This window comes from Lissotriton helveticus, chromosome 2_1 (assembly GCF_964261635.1).
Source record: "Lissotriton helveticus chromosome 2_1, aLisHel1.1, whole genome shotgun sequence".
Taxonomy (NCBI): Eukaryota; Metazoa; Chordata; class Amphibia; order Caudata; family Salamandridae; genus Lissotriton; species Lissotriton helveticus.
In genome coordinates, this window is record NC_136059.1 from 1,937,618,030 (window position 1) to 1,937,633,754 (window position 15,725).

At 48.2% G+C, this 15,725-nt stretch overlaps 1 protein-coding gene across 1 annotated transcript in view; it reads left to right on the top strand.

The window, feature by feature from the left end:
- The first annotated feature begins 8,089 nt into the window (after positions 1–8,089).
- Positions 8,090–15,725, top strand: part of RNF150 (ring finger protein 150) — a 421,265-nt gene continuing 413,629 nt past the window's right edge. The window contains exon 1 of the mRNA XM_078676863.1: positions 8,090–9,078. Within this exon, the coding sequence (XP_078532989.1) occupies positions 8,619–9,078 (460 nt within the window). The 5' untranslated portion in view covers positions 8,090–8,618. The remainder of the gene's footprint in view (positions 9,079–15,725) is intronic.

Below are 15,725 nucleotides of genomic sequence, written 5' to 3' on the forward strand. Positions count from 1 at the left end.
ATCATGGTGCTGCTCGGCTCCGCAGCACGCTGTTGTAAGTACCAGTCACTCAAACTGAGCTGCCCTGCCCAGCCGGGCCGCCCGCGATGGCTCAGGAGCTAAATCGTCGTGCTGCCCGCCAGCACCTGAGAGCTTGGGCTGGCCAACACGAGGCAACATGATGCAGTTAAGCGCGATGAGAGGCTGAGGGCCCCGGCCTGTTGTCACCAGTGCAGAGTCACGGCGCTGCCTTAGCCTGGAAAGAGAAGAGTGCGAAGACGAACTGTCAACTGTAAGTAAACTCACCATAACAGTCACTTACACTATCAAAATAATGTAATTTTAGGAGTGCAACGTATTATTTCAATGGTGCTGTAGCAAGCGCCGGTGCATTCATTACGACTTCCATGCAGCCGAATAACTTAGGACAGACACAGCAGCAGTCGTACGCCGCGGCTCCCCAAGACAGGCACCAGCAGCATTCAGTGGTGCACAGCCAGAAGTGGGGAGTGACGTAGGGCCTAATTGCAGGGGTTATTCCCAGCCAGGTGCGAAGAGGGGTTCTGGCTGGGGGATCATCGCAGACATATTTAAATGTGGTGCTTCCGTGGGAGAGATGAAGAGCAGGTCTACGAATCTAGCCAGGGGTTAGTGCAAGGTGGCAAGGCAAGTTCACAAAGAGCCCCGCAAACTGTGTGAGTCTAAGGCAGCACCAGGCAGGACAGCTAGGAGGGCAAGGTATCCAGTGTACAGAAGTAAGCAGTTCGAGGACATATGCATGTTCTCTAGGAAAGCAGCAGACACAACTGCAGGTTCAGGCATAGGAGTTCCCTGGGAGTGCTCTAATGCTGCCTTTCTGCCCGGTAGCGCGGGTAACTGGCCCGGTCCAGTGGCAGTTCGACATGTTTATGCCAAATAGCTGGAATGTCTTAAAATAAACAATTCAACGTATTATTTCAATGGTGCTGTAGCAAGCGCCGGTGCATTCATTATGACTTCCATGAGGCCGAATAACTTGGGACAGGCACAGCAGCAGTCGTGCGCCGCGGCTCCCCCAGACAGGCACCAGCAGCATTCAGTGGTGCACAGCCAGGAGTGGGGAGCGATGTAAGGCATAATTGCAGGGATTATTCCCAGCCAGGTGTGAAGAGGGGTTCTGGCTGGGGGATCATCGCAGGCATATTTAATTTTGGTGCTTCCGTGGGAGAGATGAAGAGCAGGTCTACGAGTCTAGCCAGGGGTTAGTGCAAGGTGGCAAGGCAAGTTCACAAAGAGCCCCGCAAACTGTGCGAGTCTTAGGGAGCTGGAGGCAGGACAGCTAGGAGGGCGAGGTATCCAGTGTACAGAAGTAAGCAGTTCGAGGACATATGCATGTTCTCTAGGAAAGCAGCAAACTCAACTGCAGGTTCGTGTAATAAATTGGTTACCCCACTGAAATGATGCGAGGACGCAGTTATAAGTTGGAAGTATTTATTCTCCCGGAGCGCCGGGAACGAGTGACTGCCTCTGAGCCCGTCCGGCGCCTTACAAGATGGCCGCCTTCCGGTTCCTGCAAGGGAGCTTCCTGTTCCGGCAGGAACAGAAACAACTAGACCGATACCACATATCTCCCTCCTTTATGCTTTTGCAATCACAACAAAACAGAACAATCTTACTTATAGTCCATATCGAAGTTCTGGAACCTCTTGGGCGTTCTCACGATTCTTCCTGCCCTCGTTCTCACTCTTCCATCAACCGGTTCACTCTCTGAGGCTTCCAGCCCGTCGCTTTCTCCCCGTCTCTCATCTCCGTTACTTGTTCTTTCCACCTGTTCTTCCTTATCTCCTCTCATGCTTGCTGACCAACTCTTACCACTCTCGTCCATGTCCCCCTCACGTACTCTCGCTATCTCCTCCACTTGCTGTGTCCCTTCTTCAACTTGCTCTTGACTCTCTTCATGACTTTCCCCTTCCATCATATCGACATTCCCTTCTCTGTTAACGTCTCTTTCCTTTCTCCACTGCAGAATTTTGCTACACATTGCCATTCTATCCTGCGACCATATCTTTCTGTCACTGAGCAACGCTGATCTGGTGTACGGCTCTATGACTTTCAGGGGAGGAGTGAACTTGCTTTCTCCTTTCCGTCTCAAGGTGGCTACCTTCACTCTCACACAGTCTCCTTTTTCCAGTGACACTCCTTGTACGTTCCGCCTTCTGTTGAAATGTTCAGTGTATGTCTCCTGTGCTCTTTCCAAATTCTTTTTCACCACCGCTGGTGACCACCTACTTTGTACCACCAGGTGCCTCCACGCAACATTGTCTTTGGTGAACGGCTCTCTGCCTCTCAGTATTTTAAAGGGACTGTAGCCCGTGCTCCCTGGCGTAATGCGGTAGGCCCACAGCATCCTGGGCAACTCCTTCTCCCAATCTTGTCCGTCATCTATGGCCGCTTGGATCGTTCCCATGATCACTCTATTAAAACGTTCCACCTGACCATTTCCTGCTGGGTGGTATATGGGAGTGTGCTTGACCTCTATCCCATTTCTGGCCGTGTATGCCTCCCATTTGGCGGAAACAAACTGGGGACCATTGTCACATGTTATGACCTTGGGGATGCCCTCTTTGGTGAATACATTGTTCATGAACGATATCACCATGTCCGTGTCTACCGTGTCCATGACTTTCACTTCAGGCCACTTGGAGTACTTGTCAATCATGACCACTGCGTATTTTTGTTTACCTTCACTGTTCAGGATGGGCCCTAAGATGTCTATGGACACCGTCTCCCACGGTCCTCCCGGCACGGGAAACTTCCCTAATTGTGGCCTTAGCATGGTCTGGGACTTGTCCGCTCTGGAACAGGAGTCGCATTCTCTCACAAATGTCTCCACTTGGGCGTCAATGGCTGGCCACCAGTACGCCTGTCTGGCTAGTGCCTTGGTCTTCGTGATCCTTTGGTGTCCCTCATGTAATAGGGCCATCAGGTGTTCTATGAGCCCCTGCGGAGGAATGATTTTGTCTCCTCTGAGCAGATATATGGGGTCTTCTCCCAGTGATAGTTCCTCTCTCACCTCCCAATATCTTCTCAGCGTCTCCTTCAGGTGCCTCTTCTCCGGCCAGCCATGCTTGACGTATCCCTTGATCACCTCCAGTTCCTCATCTTGCGTGTATGATTCCTCCCACTCTTGTGCACTGATCACCCTTTCCATGTCCTGTATCGTCGCTACCACATATTCGTCCCATCCGGGAGTCTCCTGCTCGTGTGGCTCTTCCATGGCTGCTGCTCTACTCAGGAAGTCAGCCACTTTGTTCTGGGGCCCTGGTATGTATTCTACCTCGTACACGAAGTCCAGGAGTCGTAGCGTCATTTTGGCTATCCTTGGTGTGGCATGCGCGTGGCCGTTGGATGTCAGGACCTTTATCAGGGGTTTGTGGTCGGTGCGGACCAGAAATGTGGCACCCCACAAGTATTGCCGGAAGCGCTCCATCGCCCATACCACTGCTAACATCTCCTTCTCGATGACGCTGAATCGTTCTTCAGTGGGAGCCAAGGCCCTGGACGCGAAACAGACCGTCGATAGTGCCCCATCATCTGTTCGCTGCATAAGCACTGCTCCAAGGCCCTTGTCACTTGCGTCGGTGGTGAGGACGGATTCCGCCGCCGCATCGAACCCTTTTAGTGGAATGGCTCTGCTCATCTCTTGCTTCAAATTATCGAACTCTCCTTGTTCTTCCGAGCTCCATTTGAATCCGTTCTTTTCCTTCAGTAGTTGGCGTAGACAGTGTGTCTTGGTGGCGAAATTGGGGATGAACTTGCTATAGAATTCGGCCATACCCAAGAATGACCGTACATGCTCCTTTTTTCTGGGCAAGGGGCATTCAGTATCGCCTCCATATTGGTCCTCTTTGGCTCAATTCCCTTCTCGCTGACTTCATGGCCCAGGTATGTGACTGAAGACACACCGAATTTGCACTTGGACCACTCTGCGGTGAGCCCACTTTCTTGCAACGTGCGTAGGACTACCTGTAGTCTTTCGTTGTGCTCTTGCTTGGTCTTTCCCATAACTAGGATGTCGTCCTGAAAAAACTGGACCCCTTCCATCTTGCAAAAGAGTTTGTGCATCAAGTTCTGAAATACAGCAGCCGCTGAGGCCAGTCCGAATGGCATTCTGACGAACTTGTAACACCCGAACGGTGTTATGAAGGAGGTTAGGTGGCTGCAGGAGGGATGGAGTTTGACTTGATGAAAGGCTGATGACAGGTCCACTGTTGAGAACCACTTGGCTCCCTTTGTTTTGGCCAGCATCTCACTTATGCGGGGAAGCGGGAATTTGTCGTTGAGGATATTTTTGTTCAGTTCCCTGAGGTCTACACACAACCTCACCTTTCCGTTAGGCTTTTGGGCGACTACCAAAGGTGACAGCCATTCAGCGCTCTCTATGGCCTGGATCACACCGCTTTTTTCCAGCCTGTCGAGTTCCTCCTGTACCGCTTCTCTACATCGAAACGGGATGTTCCTGACTTTGTGAATAACGGGCCGTGCTCCTTCTTTGAGCTTGATGACATGCTTGAACTTGGTCAATTCACCAATCTGACCGCAGAACACCTTGGGGTACGCTCTTCGCCATGTTTCCTCCTCCTGCTCCTCCTTCATCTCCATTAACAGCACTTTCTCGATGCCTCCTGGATTTAGCATGATGCCAAGTGCACCCTGGTCTTTCCAGCTGAGTACTGAGGGACCCTTCTCCGCCACATAGAGTTTGCAGGTGGCTTGGCGTCCCTTGAATTCAAAGAGCAACGGGCAATATCCCAACATTGGTATCTTCTGTCTGGTGTACGTAACAGGTCTCACATCCATGGGACGTAAGTTTTCCTTCACTCTTGGCCTGAAGTTGTCTTCCCATATCTGACGTTGGACTATCGTTATGGGGGCTCCTGAGTCCGCTATCATCTCGATTGGCACTCCTCCTATGTGCATGTCCAGTTTTGGCTTGTCCGAATCCTTGCCCCCCACTTCCAGGATTTGTGCGTCGATGTAGAGGAGTTCTTCCACTTCCTCCTCCTCTGTGCGTGGTTCATCTTCTTCTCGCTGCTCTTGGTCGATGTATTTGATGGCGGTCCCTTTGGGCTTTCGACGGCACACCTTCTCATAGTGCCCAAACACACCGCAGAAAGCACACTTAGCCCTGAATGCTGGGCATGCTTTGTCGTTGCCTAAATGCGATAAGCTACCGCACCTGTAACAATTTGGTCTTCCCCCTTTTCCTGTCCTCGGGGTTGATCTGCCCTGATGCTGATCTTTCCTGTGGTCCTGTGGCCTGGGGTTGTCCCTCTGTCTTGGAGTGTCCCCTTTGTTGTTCAACATGACTCGACATACAGTCGGTACGCTTCCTCCGTCCTTACTGGCCGCTTGTGCACATCTTTTGGACATCTCCGCTTTCTTCACTAGGGCCCACACCTCTTTCAGCGGGGCATCTCCATTGACCCAGAGCTTTTCTTGGACATGTGTGCTCGTCGTGTGCATTATTATTTGGTCTCTTACCAGGTCGTCATGGAGGCCGCCAAATTTGCACGTTAGTGCCAATTTCTGCAACGCCGCCACATATTCATCGACTGTCTCTCCGCTCTCCTGTTTTCTCTGGAAATATTTGTACCTGTCGATGGCTACGCAAACCACAGGTCTGTAATGCGCATCCAGGTCTTCTAAGGCATGTCGGAACACCTCGGTGTCGTTGGCATCCCTTGGTTCCTTGACGATGGTGTCGAATACCCTCAAGCCCTCTGGACCCAGATTGTGTAGCAATATTTTCCTCCTCCTCTGTTCAGTGTATGCGACTTCACTCTCTTCCTCTAATGCCTCCAAATAGTTCTTGAAGTACCGCTTCCAATCCTCCCACGGCATGGAGGGTTCACACCTTTTGGGGAGAAAGGGTACCATGTGGGCAAGGGAAGCGGACGGAGTCGCCATCTTGTTCGCGCCCCTCGGGCCTGCCTGGGCGGGAACCGCGTTGTTGGGTGGGCTGCCTGGGGCTTGCCTAGCGTTGGCATCCTCTGCGCTTCCTTCCCTGCTGCGGATGCTCCCCGCGGCTCCGTCTGCGTTTGTGACTGATTGCTGTCTGCCCCTCTCCACGCTGCGTGGCCCCTCACCTCTTGTCTGCTGTTCCGCCAGCGTGTCCTAGGTCCTAGGTCAGGGGTGCACGTGTCGCTTGTCGTGCTCCCCCCTGCCTCTTCCGCGGGCTGCGAGTCGTTGTGCCCCTTCACTTGACCCTGGCAGTCCCTCCTGGTAGGGCCGTTTTGGAGGCCTGCTTGTATGTGGAAAGGAGGGGGGGCGCGCCTCCGTGTCCGTTGCCCTCTGCCGCGCTCCGGGAAAGGTGGGCCGAGTCGGCGGTGTGCGCTGAGCGTTCGGCGCCTTTTTGCTATGAGGGGCGTGCCCTCGTACCTTGTCGTGCCTTCGCCTACGCGGGGTCAGTGCCGCTCTGCCCGTATGTGGGTTCGTCTTTGTCTTCCGTTTTATTTTGGTTTTTTTTCCCCGTAGTTTCGTGTCGTTTTCTACTGCCAGTCCAGCCTCGTTGCCATTGTAATAAAGAGGTTACCCCACTGAAATGATGCGAGGACGCAGTTATAAGTTGGAAGTATTTATTCTCCCGGAGCGCCGGGAACGAGTGACTGCCTCTGAGCCCGTCCGGCGCCTTACAAGATGGCCGCCTTCCGGTTCCTGCAAGGGAGCTTCCTGTTCCGGCAGGAACAGAAACAACTAGACCGATACCACAGTTCGGGCATAGGAGCTCCCTGGGAGTGCTCTAAGGATGCCTTTCTGCCCGGTAGCCCAGGTAACTGGCCCGGTCCAGTGGCGGTTCGACATGTTTATGCCAAATAGCTGGAATATCTTAAAATAAACAATTCTGTGCCATATATGTTTTTTAGACTAGTTTTACAGCCTGCTGCATGAAACACATTCGTACAATTACTCGTACATCATAGCGCGGGGCAACTTACCAGACCCTGGCCAAGGTGGTCGGACGCTGAGCTTTGGAATTATTACTGCTAGTCCGTGTCTCCTAAAATGTCTTTTTTAAATAATACAGCCTCATAGGTAGGCTATGTGTACCTTAGCCAGCCTCTTCTCCTGAGGCTTGTCCTAACCCCCTCCCAATCATGCCTCATTGTACTGTAATGTTATGTGCTCAGAATAGGCACGCAACTTACTCTCTTAGCCACAGGTTAATGATAGCTGGTGGCTCCATACTGTAATCAGCAAATTGATTTCTAATAAATTGCTTAATTTTGAAAAAATGTACACGTTGCGGCCGAATTGTGACCCCTACCTATGTGTGTGCCCTTTCTTTTCTGGTGCTTTCCGGAAATTTTAACATCTTCATAGAGTTTATTGTTGCTCTAATGGGTGTAATTTCCTAATATTTATATGTTTCCTTCGTTCTAATTGCTTGATTTTGTTCTGGAGAAAGTGTCACTCATAGTTGTTGGAATGTCTCTTAAAATTACACTGACATTTTAAAAATGTCGCACATAGCAAATTGAAACCTTGGCAGCTATGGGCTTTATTTTAGCTGCCTCCCACCTGAAATTACCTCTGCTTCAATTGAAGTCAATGGGAACAACACCTTCCAGATTCTTTTTTCGAAATCTCCCACTCTCATATTCTGAAATGATGACATGTATGGAAGTATTTACAGATAAGGGTTAAAAACACCGGCTTTGAGTGATCTTGCCTACTTTTGGACCAGCCGGGACATCAAAATACCGGTGGTGGAGGTAGAAAGCCGACCAGGTTGCAACCCTAAGGATGGCTCTTTCTTTTAAATAAAATGTAAGGATGGCTCTTTTGATAATACATGTGCAACACAAAAACAATAATGAAAGACACACTTGCATTGTGTCAGTTTGCAAATACACGTGCAATAAAAAACACAAAATGGAAAAAAAACCATTACCAATGTAGCACTAATAGGCATGCAGTGGCGTAAATAAACACACGGTGACGGAGACAGTGAAAAATAGACGAATGGGAGAGCACAGAGGCGCGATGACGCAGCTCTGAGATCGGCTGCTTCTGCCTGTTAAGGGCGGGGCCTATTTTCCGAAGACTGCCGAAGAGCAGGGGTGCACACATTCCACGGGATACGAAAGCAGGGCTGTGCGCCAGTCTTCTGATGGAGCACCGCCGCGGGAAGCTGCTGAGCTACCAGCAGCTGCACAGCAGGGAGTGTGCCAAGAAGGCTGCAGTGCTCACCCGGTAGCAGCGCTACAGACGGCTGTATGCAGCACACTCAATGTGTAGGACGAGACATACACTACAGTATCCAATCAATTTACAATCTGGAGGAGAAACACACTAAGGATCCCCTGCAAGAGAGCCATAGCAGGCGCACTGGCTGCAGGAGTGCCCTACAGACGGACCAGCATGGCGGAGGGCTCTGTGCAATAGGGGGCTGTGCCTTGGAGTATAGGTACAGTAAGGGTGTGCAGGGACAGCAGTGCATGGCTCTGTGTGCGGGGACAGAGACATAGAGCGCTTCGAAGAGGAACAGCAGCACTGGGAGCTTTTCTGCGGGAGCGAGGCGCGCGCCGAAGGAGCAGGAGCCCGGGGGGTTGTGTGCAGCAGGGAGCTCCTGCCCCCCCAGGGGGCCGGGGCTCGCCATGGCCCCCGTGTCTTTGGTGCAGGCGTGCCGCAGCCTGGCGCTCTCAACATGGCTGCTGTCCTCCTGCTGCTTCGTGCATCTGCTGTGCCTGGACTTCACGGTGGCCGAGAAGGAGGAGTGGTACACGGCCTTCCTCAACATCACCTATGCCGACCCCGTGCTGGGGGAGCTGCGCTCCGAGAAGAGCGAGTGCGGCCGCTACGGGGAGCACTCGCCCAAGCAGGACGCCCGAGGGCTTGCAGTCATGCCCGCGGCCCAGGACCGGCTGGCCTGCGACCCGCACAACACGCGCTTCCCCGTGCCGGCCCACGCCCGCAGCTGGGTGGCACTCATCCCCAAGGGCAACTGCTCGTACCGGGACAAGATCCGGCACGCAGCCATGCACAACGCGTCGGCCGTGGTCATCTTTAACGTCGGCTCTGCCAACGCCAACGAGACCATCACCATGTCCCATCCAGGTGAGAGCTGGGGCAGTGACAGCAGCCGGGGGCAGGGCGGGGGTGTGTGCGTGGAGGTAGAGCCCACGATAAGCCTCTTAGGGACTTACACTACCTTGTGGCTTGACCTCATTCACAACAGTCACGACCTGGACTTACACCTCTGTCGTAACTGTGCTCCAGATACAACCCCCACCTGCCTCCTTCTCGCCCTACTTCCCCCTTCAATGCAGGCACCCTCATTCATACCCGTCACGCCAGTTTTTCTTCAATGTTTACATCTTGATTTACTTCTGGCAATCTTAGCCGATGACTTCCAAATTGGCACCTCTTCTGCCATCTTACCCTACACTATCTCTTCGGCCTGTCACCTTCCCATAGTCACATACCATGTCTCGACCATATCTCTTTCATACTTATTGATTATTTGATAAGCATTCCCCTCCTGCCACTCACTGCTATTTCATTGTACATATGTTATGCACGTCCGCCTTCATACTTACTCCCTTGTCACTCACCCACAAGGTCATTCCCACCTGCTCTTCATCCTTTCATTCAGACCTCATCATTCTTGTCTCCTCAGTTCACTTTTTAGACTCTTGTTCTTGTCTTCGAATGAATATCTCCCATGCCTGACCCCATGAACACATACCACTGTTCTGTAAATTCCTAGCTCTCTGTCACATTTTCTCACTTCCTTCAGGCCTCTCACTGTCTCCGAATGATACTTCCTGCCAGTTACTCTCCTTGGGCCCCTGAAAAGCCGTAGTGGTGGTTGATCCTTTTCTTATGTTACTGAAAAGGTGTGGAACCTACCCCCACCCCCCAGGCTTCCTCATACTTGTCATTCCGGAAAAACCTGAAAAAACGGGCTATTTAAACATACTTAAAAATTAGATATCACAGGTTACAAGAACCATTTCTCTAACGTGCGCAAGTCTGGCAGAGCCTCTGAATAGTCTTGAATTGTTAAAAATGTCGTATAATTGCCTGAAAAACGTGTACTTTTTAGGGTGGTATAAGAACTTTACTACGAACGGAACGCAGCTGATTCCTGCCTCGCTGGCTGATGTCTTTCAGCTCTAGGTGACTGAAGGACTGCTGGTACCCAGGGCATTGATTTGAGAGCCCTTTTAACCAGTTGGATAATGTGATTTGAGTGGGGTGTAGCTTTTAATGTGGAATGGTGAGGAGAGTCTATTTTTTTGTTTTCTTTTTAGAAGGAAAAAAATTGGGCTGAAGCACGGCTAAACTAATATTGTAGCAACTGTAAATAAGGACTTATGACTCTGTCAGTTGAGAACATTGACATAATATTATGAGTATTGAGAACACGTAAAAACAGATCTACATTTGTAGTGCTCCTAGTCGTGGTAAAGTTAAAACTTTGGAATTAGAGGACACTTATATTGGGCATCCAACTGTCTCCATTTTACCAGTCATGAACGACATAGTGAAGGAATCTCTTTTTCACCAAACACCAGAACGGAGGGTAGTGGGGATGGCTATACAATTGTGGAATGCCTGGAGCAGCAAAACCTACAGGAGGCAATCGGGAGAAAGTAAATGGGAGCTCAGCTTGACAACTAGAAGCAGGATGGAATAGCCGATACAGCATAAATATACTTCGGACTGTTTAGGAAAACAAACCAGATTCTAATGTAATTACATCTAGGATAAATAAACATGTTTATTTGCATGATCCACGAAGAAAACTGGTACAAAATGCTCCCATTTTTTATGAGTGAGCAATTATTTGAAGAGATGTAAGCAAGTGGTTTCAGCAAGCCTTAGATTATGGGCAATGAATGAAGTAAAGCAGGTGCAATATGGCTTGAAGAAGTGTTGCGTCCATGGTGGGAAAAATCGTCTTTAAAACAGAAACGAAAGGAAGACTTCACTGCAGGCAATAAAACACTCACCCCACCCACAGTACGGCCTGCAGGTACAGGTAGTGCGACACTGAAGTCCACTAACCCCGTCATTCCCAGTTTCCTTCATCTGTTGCTTGATCACTTATTTCAGTCAAGACATACTCAGGGTTTGCCAGGGGAATATGGTGTTTGTCGAAACCAAACAAGTCCTTGTAAGGTTGTTTCCACATTGGCTCCCATAACAGCTATTTCATGCCCCATACCCGAAACTAGCCTGACGACCAAAGAGAGCCGGGGTGCAGGTACAACGACCGCTCCTAACACAGTCCCAGTACTCTGTAATGTCCTTACTTGGAATGTGGCAGGCTTAAATGCAAAGGCCTTGGACCCAGTATGGCAAAGTTTTATTGAACAATATCATATCATAGGGCTTCAAGAAACGTGGGTCACAACACAATCTTTTTCCCTGGATGGTTTTTGCAGCTTCTCCACCCCGGCAGTTCCAGGCATAAGAGGAAGGGCAAAGGGCGGTTTACTTATTTTGTGTTCCTTGGATTTAGTGGGGGTTTTCAAAAAAGTGGATACCGCTTTAACAAATGTTCTTGCGGTAGAATGGACTCTCCCCAATTCAAAGACGGTACTCCTGATTAACTTTTATAACTCAAAGGAGTCCGTCATTGCAAATGAACATTTAATTTCTTTATCGAATTTTTTGTCAGCCTATAGGAGTGATTGCACCTCCCATTCGGAATTGGTTATTCTGGGGGATTTTAACATACACCCCTGTGAGGGGGGTTGTTTTAATGATAGATACGGGGGGATATCACCCGAAGCTATTCCCCATTTTGAACATACTTCAGAGGGTGAGTACCTAGAGTTTTTTCTAGCGAATCTAAATCTTTTTGAATTCGACCAAGGCATTAGTGAGCCGAGAGCCCCAACTTTTGTTGGAAGAGACGCCAATACAGTTATAGACTATATATTCGTTTCAAATGGGGTCTTGGCCAAGGTTTACGAGTACAGTGTAGTTGACCATATTTCATCGGATCATCATCCTGTTCTCTTGTCCTTGGATTTAGACTGCTTTCGTACTGTCAGTCCGCCAAGTATGGCAGCCATAAAGGATCTGAAATCTACAGAGCAGGGAAGGCGCTTGAAATGGGAGATGATTGTCCCAGAAGATTTCTTTCATGCAATTGCCCAAGAGTCCGAGGACAGCATGGCAGTATGTTTGGACTCAACTGCAGAGGGCCCTAAGGTCCTGATAGCCTTCGAAGACATCTGTTCGAGGATTAGTAAGAACTTGGAACGAAGGTCGGTTAGGCAAGGGAATATAAAGACCCATAAATGGTTTAATAAGGAATGTTCGAGGGCCCACAGTGCTCTGATGAAAGCCATAAAGCAGAGACCTAGAGATAAGTCCTTAGTGGCTAAACTAAGAAAAGAATATAAAACTATAACCCAAAAACGTAAAAATGAAATCAAGGAGGAAGCATGGAATAGCCTACTCTCAAAGGAAGCCCTGAAAGACAGCAAAAAGTTTTGGGCCATCGTAAATCAGCCCTTTTTTTCCGACAATGGGCAAACGGATTTGGACTGTGTCATTGAAGATAACAGATGGCTAGCCCATTTTGGCAAAATCTACGAGTCTACATCCCCTGCCTTAACTGACAAAACCCATGACCATACTAATCTGGTCATGGACTTTAACATCACGGAAGTTGAAAGGGCGATTAGAGAGACTAACAAACATAAGGCCCCGGGCCCTGATGGGGTACCAGCAGATCTCTATATACAGTACCCACAATTTTGGTCCAAAATTTTATCTAACGTTTTTAATGCTATCCCGACAGCTGGCTTCCCATCCTCCTGGTCCACCTCCATAATTGTGCCTATATTTAAGAAAGGAAATAGGGCGGACCCGGCCTGCTACAGACCAATCTCCTTGCTGGACTCTGCCGTTAAAATCTTAGGCAGAGTCATTTTGCACAGAATGGAGGATTGGCTGGAGGAGAGCGGGATCCTTTCAGACTTGCAGTACGGGTTCAGGGCACATAGAGGGACAATCGACCAATGCCTGAACCTCCATTTAATTATTAGCAAATACACTGTGGTGAAGGGGGGGCTTCTTTACTTGGGATTTATGGACCTATCTTCAGCGTTCGACTTGGTGAATCGTCAAAAATTATGGACCATCTTACACAACTCTGGATTGGACACTACTTTGGTTAATTTTTTACATGAGCTCCACTCTAATTTGTTTGCAACGGTTAGGGCATCAAGGGACGGTAGGTGTACAGCAAAGCTTAGATCAGGGAGAGGGGTCAGACAAGGGTGCATCCTGGCCCCTCTACTCTTTACACTGTACATCAATGCCTTGGGGAAATTTCTGAATACAGCCACCTTGGATATTCCGCGCATGGGGGGCCTACCTATTCCGGTCCTCCTATACGCGGACGACGCTGTTCTCATAGCGCGGACTGGCATAGGGCTCCAAAAACTTTTGGACCATTTTGGCCAGTTCATGGAAGCCCTTGATTTAAAAATTAACACCGTCAAGTCCCATGTTATGGTTGTTGGTTCGCGAAAGAAAAACATGAAGATCAGATCTTTCAGCTCCAATAATTCACCAATTTCAAGGGTGCCCTCCTTTTGTTATCTGGGCGTCACCTTTGACGAGAGAGGAACCTGGAAGCCACAAATGAAACTCAAGGAAAATGGAGTAATTAGGTCAACAGCAGCACTTCTGAGCTTTTCGAAAAAATTGGGCTCGAAACCTATGGAAGCGATGACCAGGATTTATAGAGCCAAATGCTTGGCAATTGCTTCCTACGGGGCAGATATTTGGGGCTATGTTTCGGTCCCAGGCATACAAATTGCCGAAAATAATTTTTTACGGGCCTTGTTGACTCTCCCGAAATCTTCCCCCATACATTCTTTGCATAATGAACTAGGTATGGGGTACGTTACCGATCTTCTAAAAATGTCCCCAGTACTTTGCTGGATTAAAACCTGGACCAATGAAGAAATCGGTTTGAATCACTCCATCCTTAAGGATTGTACATCTCTAGATAAAGCTCTTACCATTCCATGGCTAGCATATGTTAGAGCGGCATGTGCTAGCCTAGGGCGTCCTGAAATGTACTCTCTTCCGCAACATCTTAAAAAAGAGGATGCAAAGTGGGTGAAGCAACATTTCCGATCTCTGTTGGAAGGCGAAAGAGAATCGGCCGAAATCAGTAAACCCACAGTCAGATTACTTTTTCAACTTTCCACTACTACAGAGATGGAACCCTATTTAAAATATGTCACAAAGCCCTACCATCGATTTCTGCTCATTAGGTTTAGATTTAATTTGATCCATTTTATCCTTGGTACGTATACAGATTGGGGTACTCCAGAAAATTCTCCTCCTTGCACATGCGACTGTTTTTCAACACAGGACACTTTGCATCTGGTTATGCTGTGTGAGCACTATTTGGTCCTGCGAAAAAAAATTCTTGTGCCCATTTTAAAACCTTTAAACTTTGTTCAGGTACGGCCAGCATTACTATATTTACAGATGTTGAACTCAGTGCCAGTCGCTTATGGCGTAGCCTGTTTTTTAGTAGCTGCCGCCAGACAGAAAAGAGTAAGAACTGCTGTACTATCAACCCATGGAAACTGATCGCTAATATATACTCTGGTGAAATTCATATACTGTTATCCTTAGGTGTTTCCTGTATCTATCAAATCGTTTTTTATTAATGTTCCCTATCCTTTGTTTTTAAGTAGGAATGCAATCAACCCTTACTACTGATTTAATTGTTTTTTATATAAAAAAATAATAATTTTTCGTATTATGTACTGCTTTTATGGTTTTAATTAACCGAATAAAGTTTTTTTGACTGACTGACTGACTGACAGTCAAGATTGTTTATTTGGAAAATGCATCCATAAAACATACAGTACATAAAACAATGCAACATCACATTTGATTAAAAGCCTTCATGCAATAAATAATATCGTTAAAATACAGAACAAATTCCCCATGTGCAATAAAAGGTCACACAACCTACATCGCCACAATTTTAAAGACCATAAAATATATGGGAAGTACTATGCCCTCAAATAGTAAACATTTTTTCGTAAGCTATATTATGTCTATTATTTGGCTGGAGGATAGTGAATGCTGCAGCATTCATTCTAAATTGTAATGAAATGCATACGTGATAAAACTAACAACAATATTAGCAGGAAGTAGGTTCATGGGGGAAAAATACCCAGAATTTTAGAATCGGCAGCGTTCGTAGTAAAGTGCTTATACCAACCTAAAAAGTAAACAATTTTCGTACAATTATACAACATTTCGAACAATTCAAGACTATTGGAGACTCTGCTAGACCTGCACACAGTAGAGAAATGGGCCTTGTAACCAGTGATGTCTAATTTTTGTACTGGTTGTGTGCCTAATAAAGAGCAAGTGCAAACCATAAAATCAAGCTTATTTAAGAATATAAAACTACTGTTGAAAAGAAACTATACTTCATTTAAAACCAATATTACACATTTCTAACTGCTAGAAATAATAACTGGAATCCCATGTAGCCAATGTAGTGGAGAAGTGTGGCTCAATGGTTAGAGCGGCAGACCCTGATGCAGAGGTCTAGTCTAGCCTGGGACCAGGGTTCAATTCCCCGTCTCGGCGGGTCTTGGGCTAAAAAATTCCACGGACCTGATAATTCTCGCCTCTGTGCCTATTCCAATCATGGAGTCCCACTCTGCAACTCTGGGCAATAGCTTACTTAATCTCCA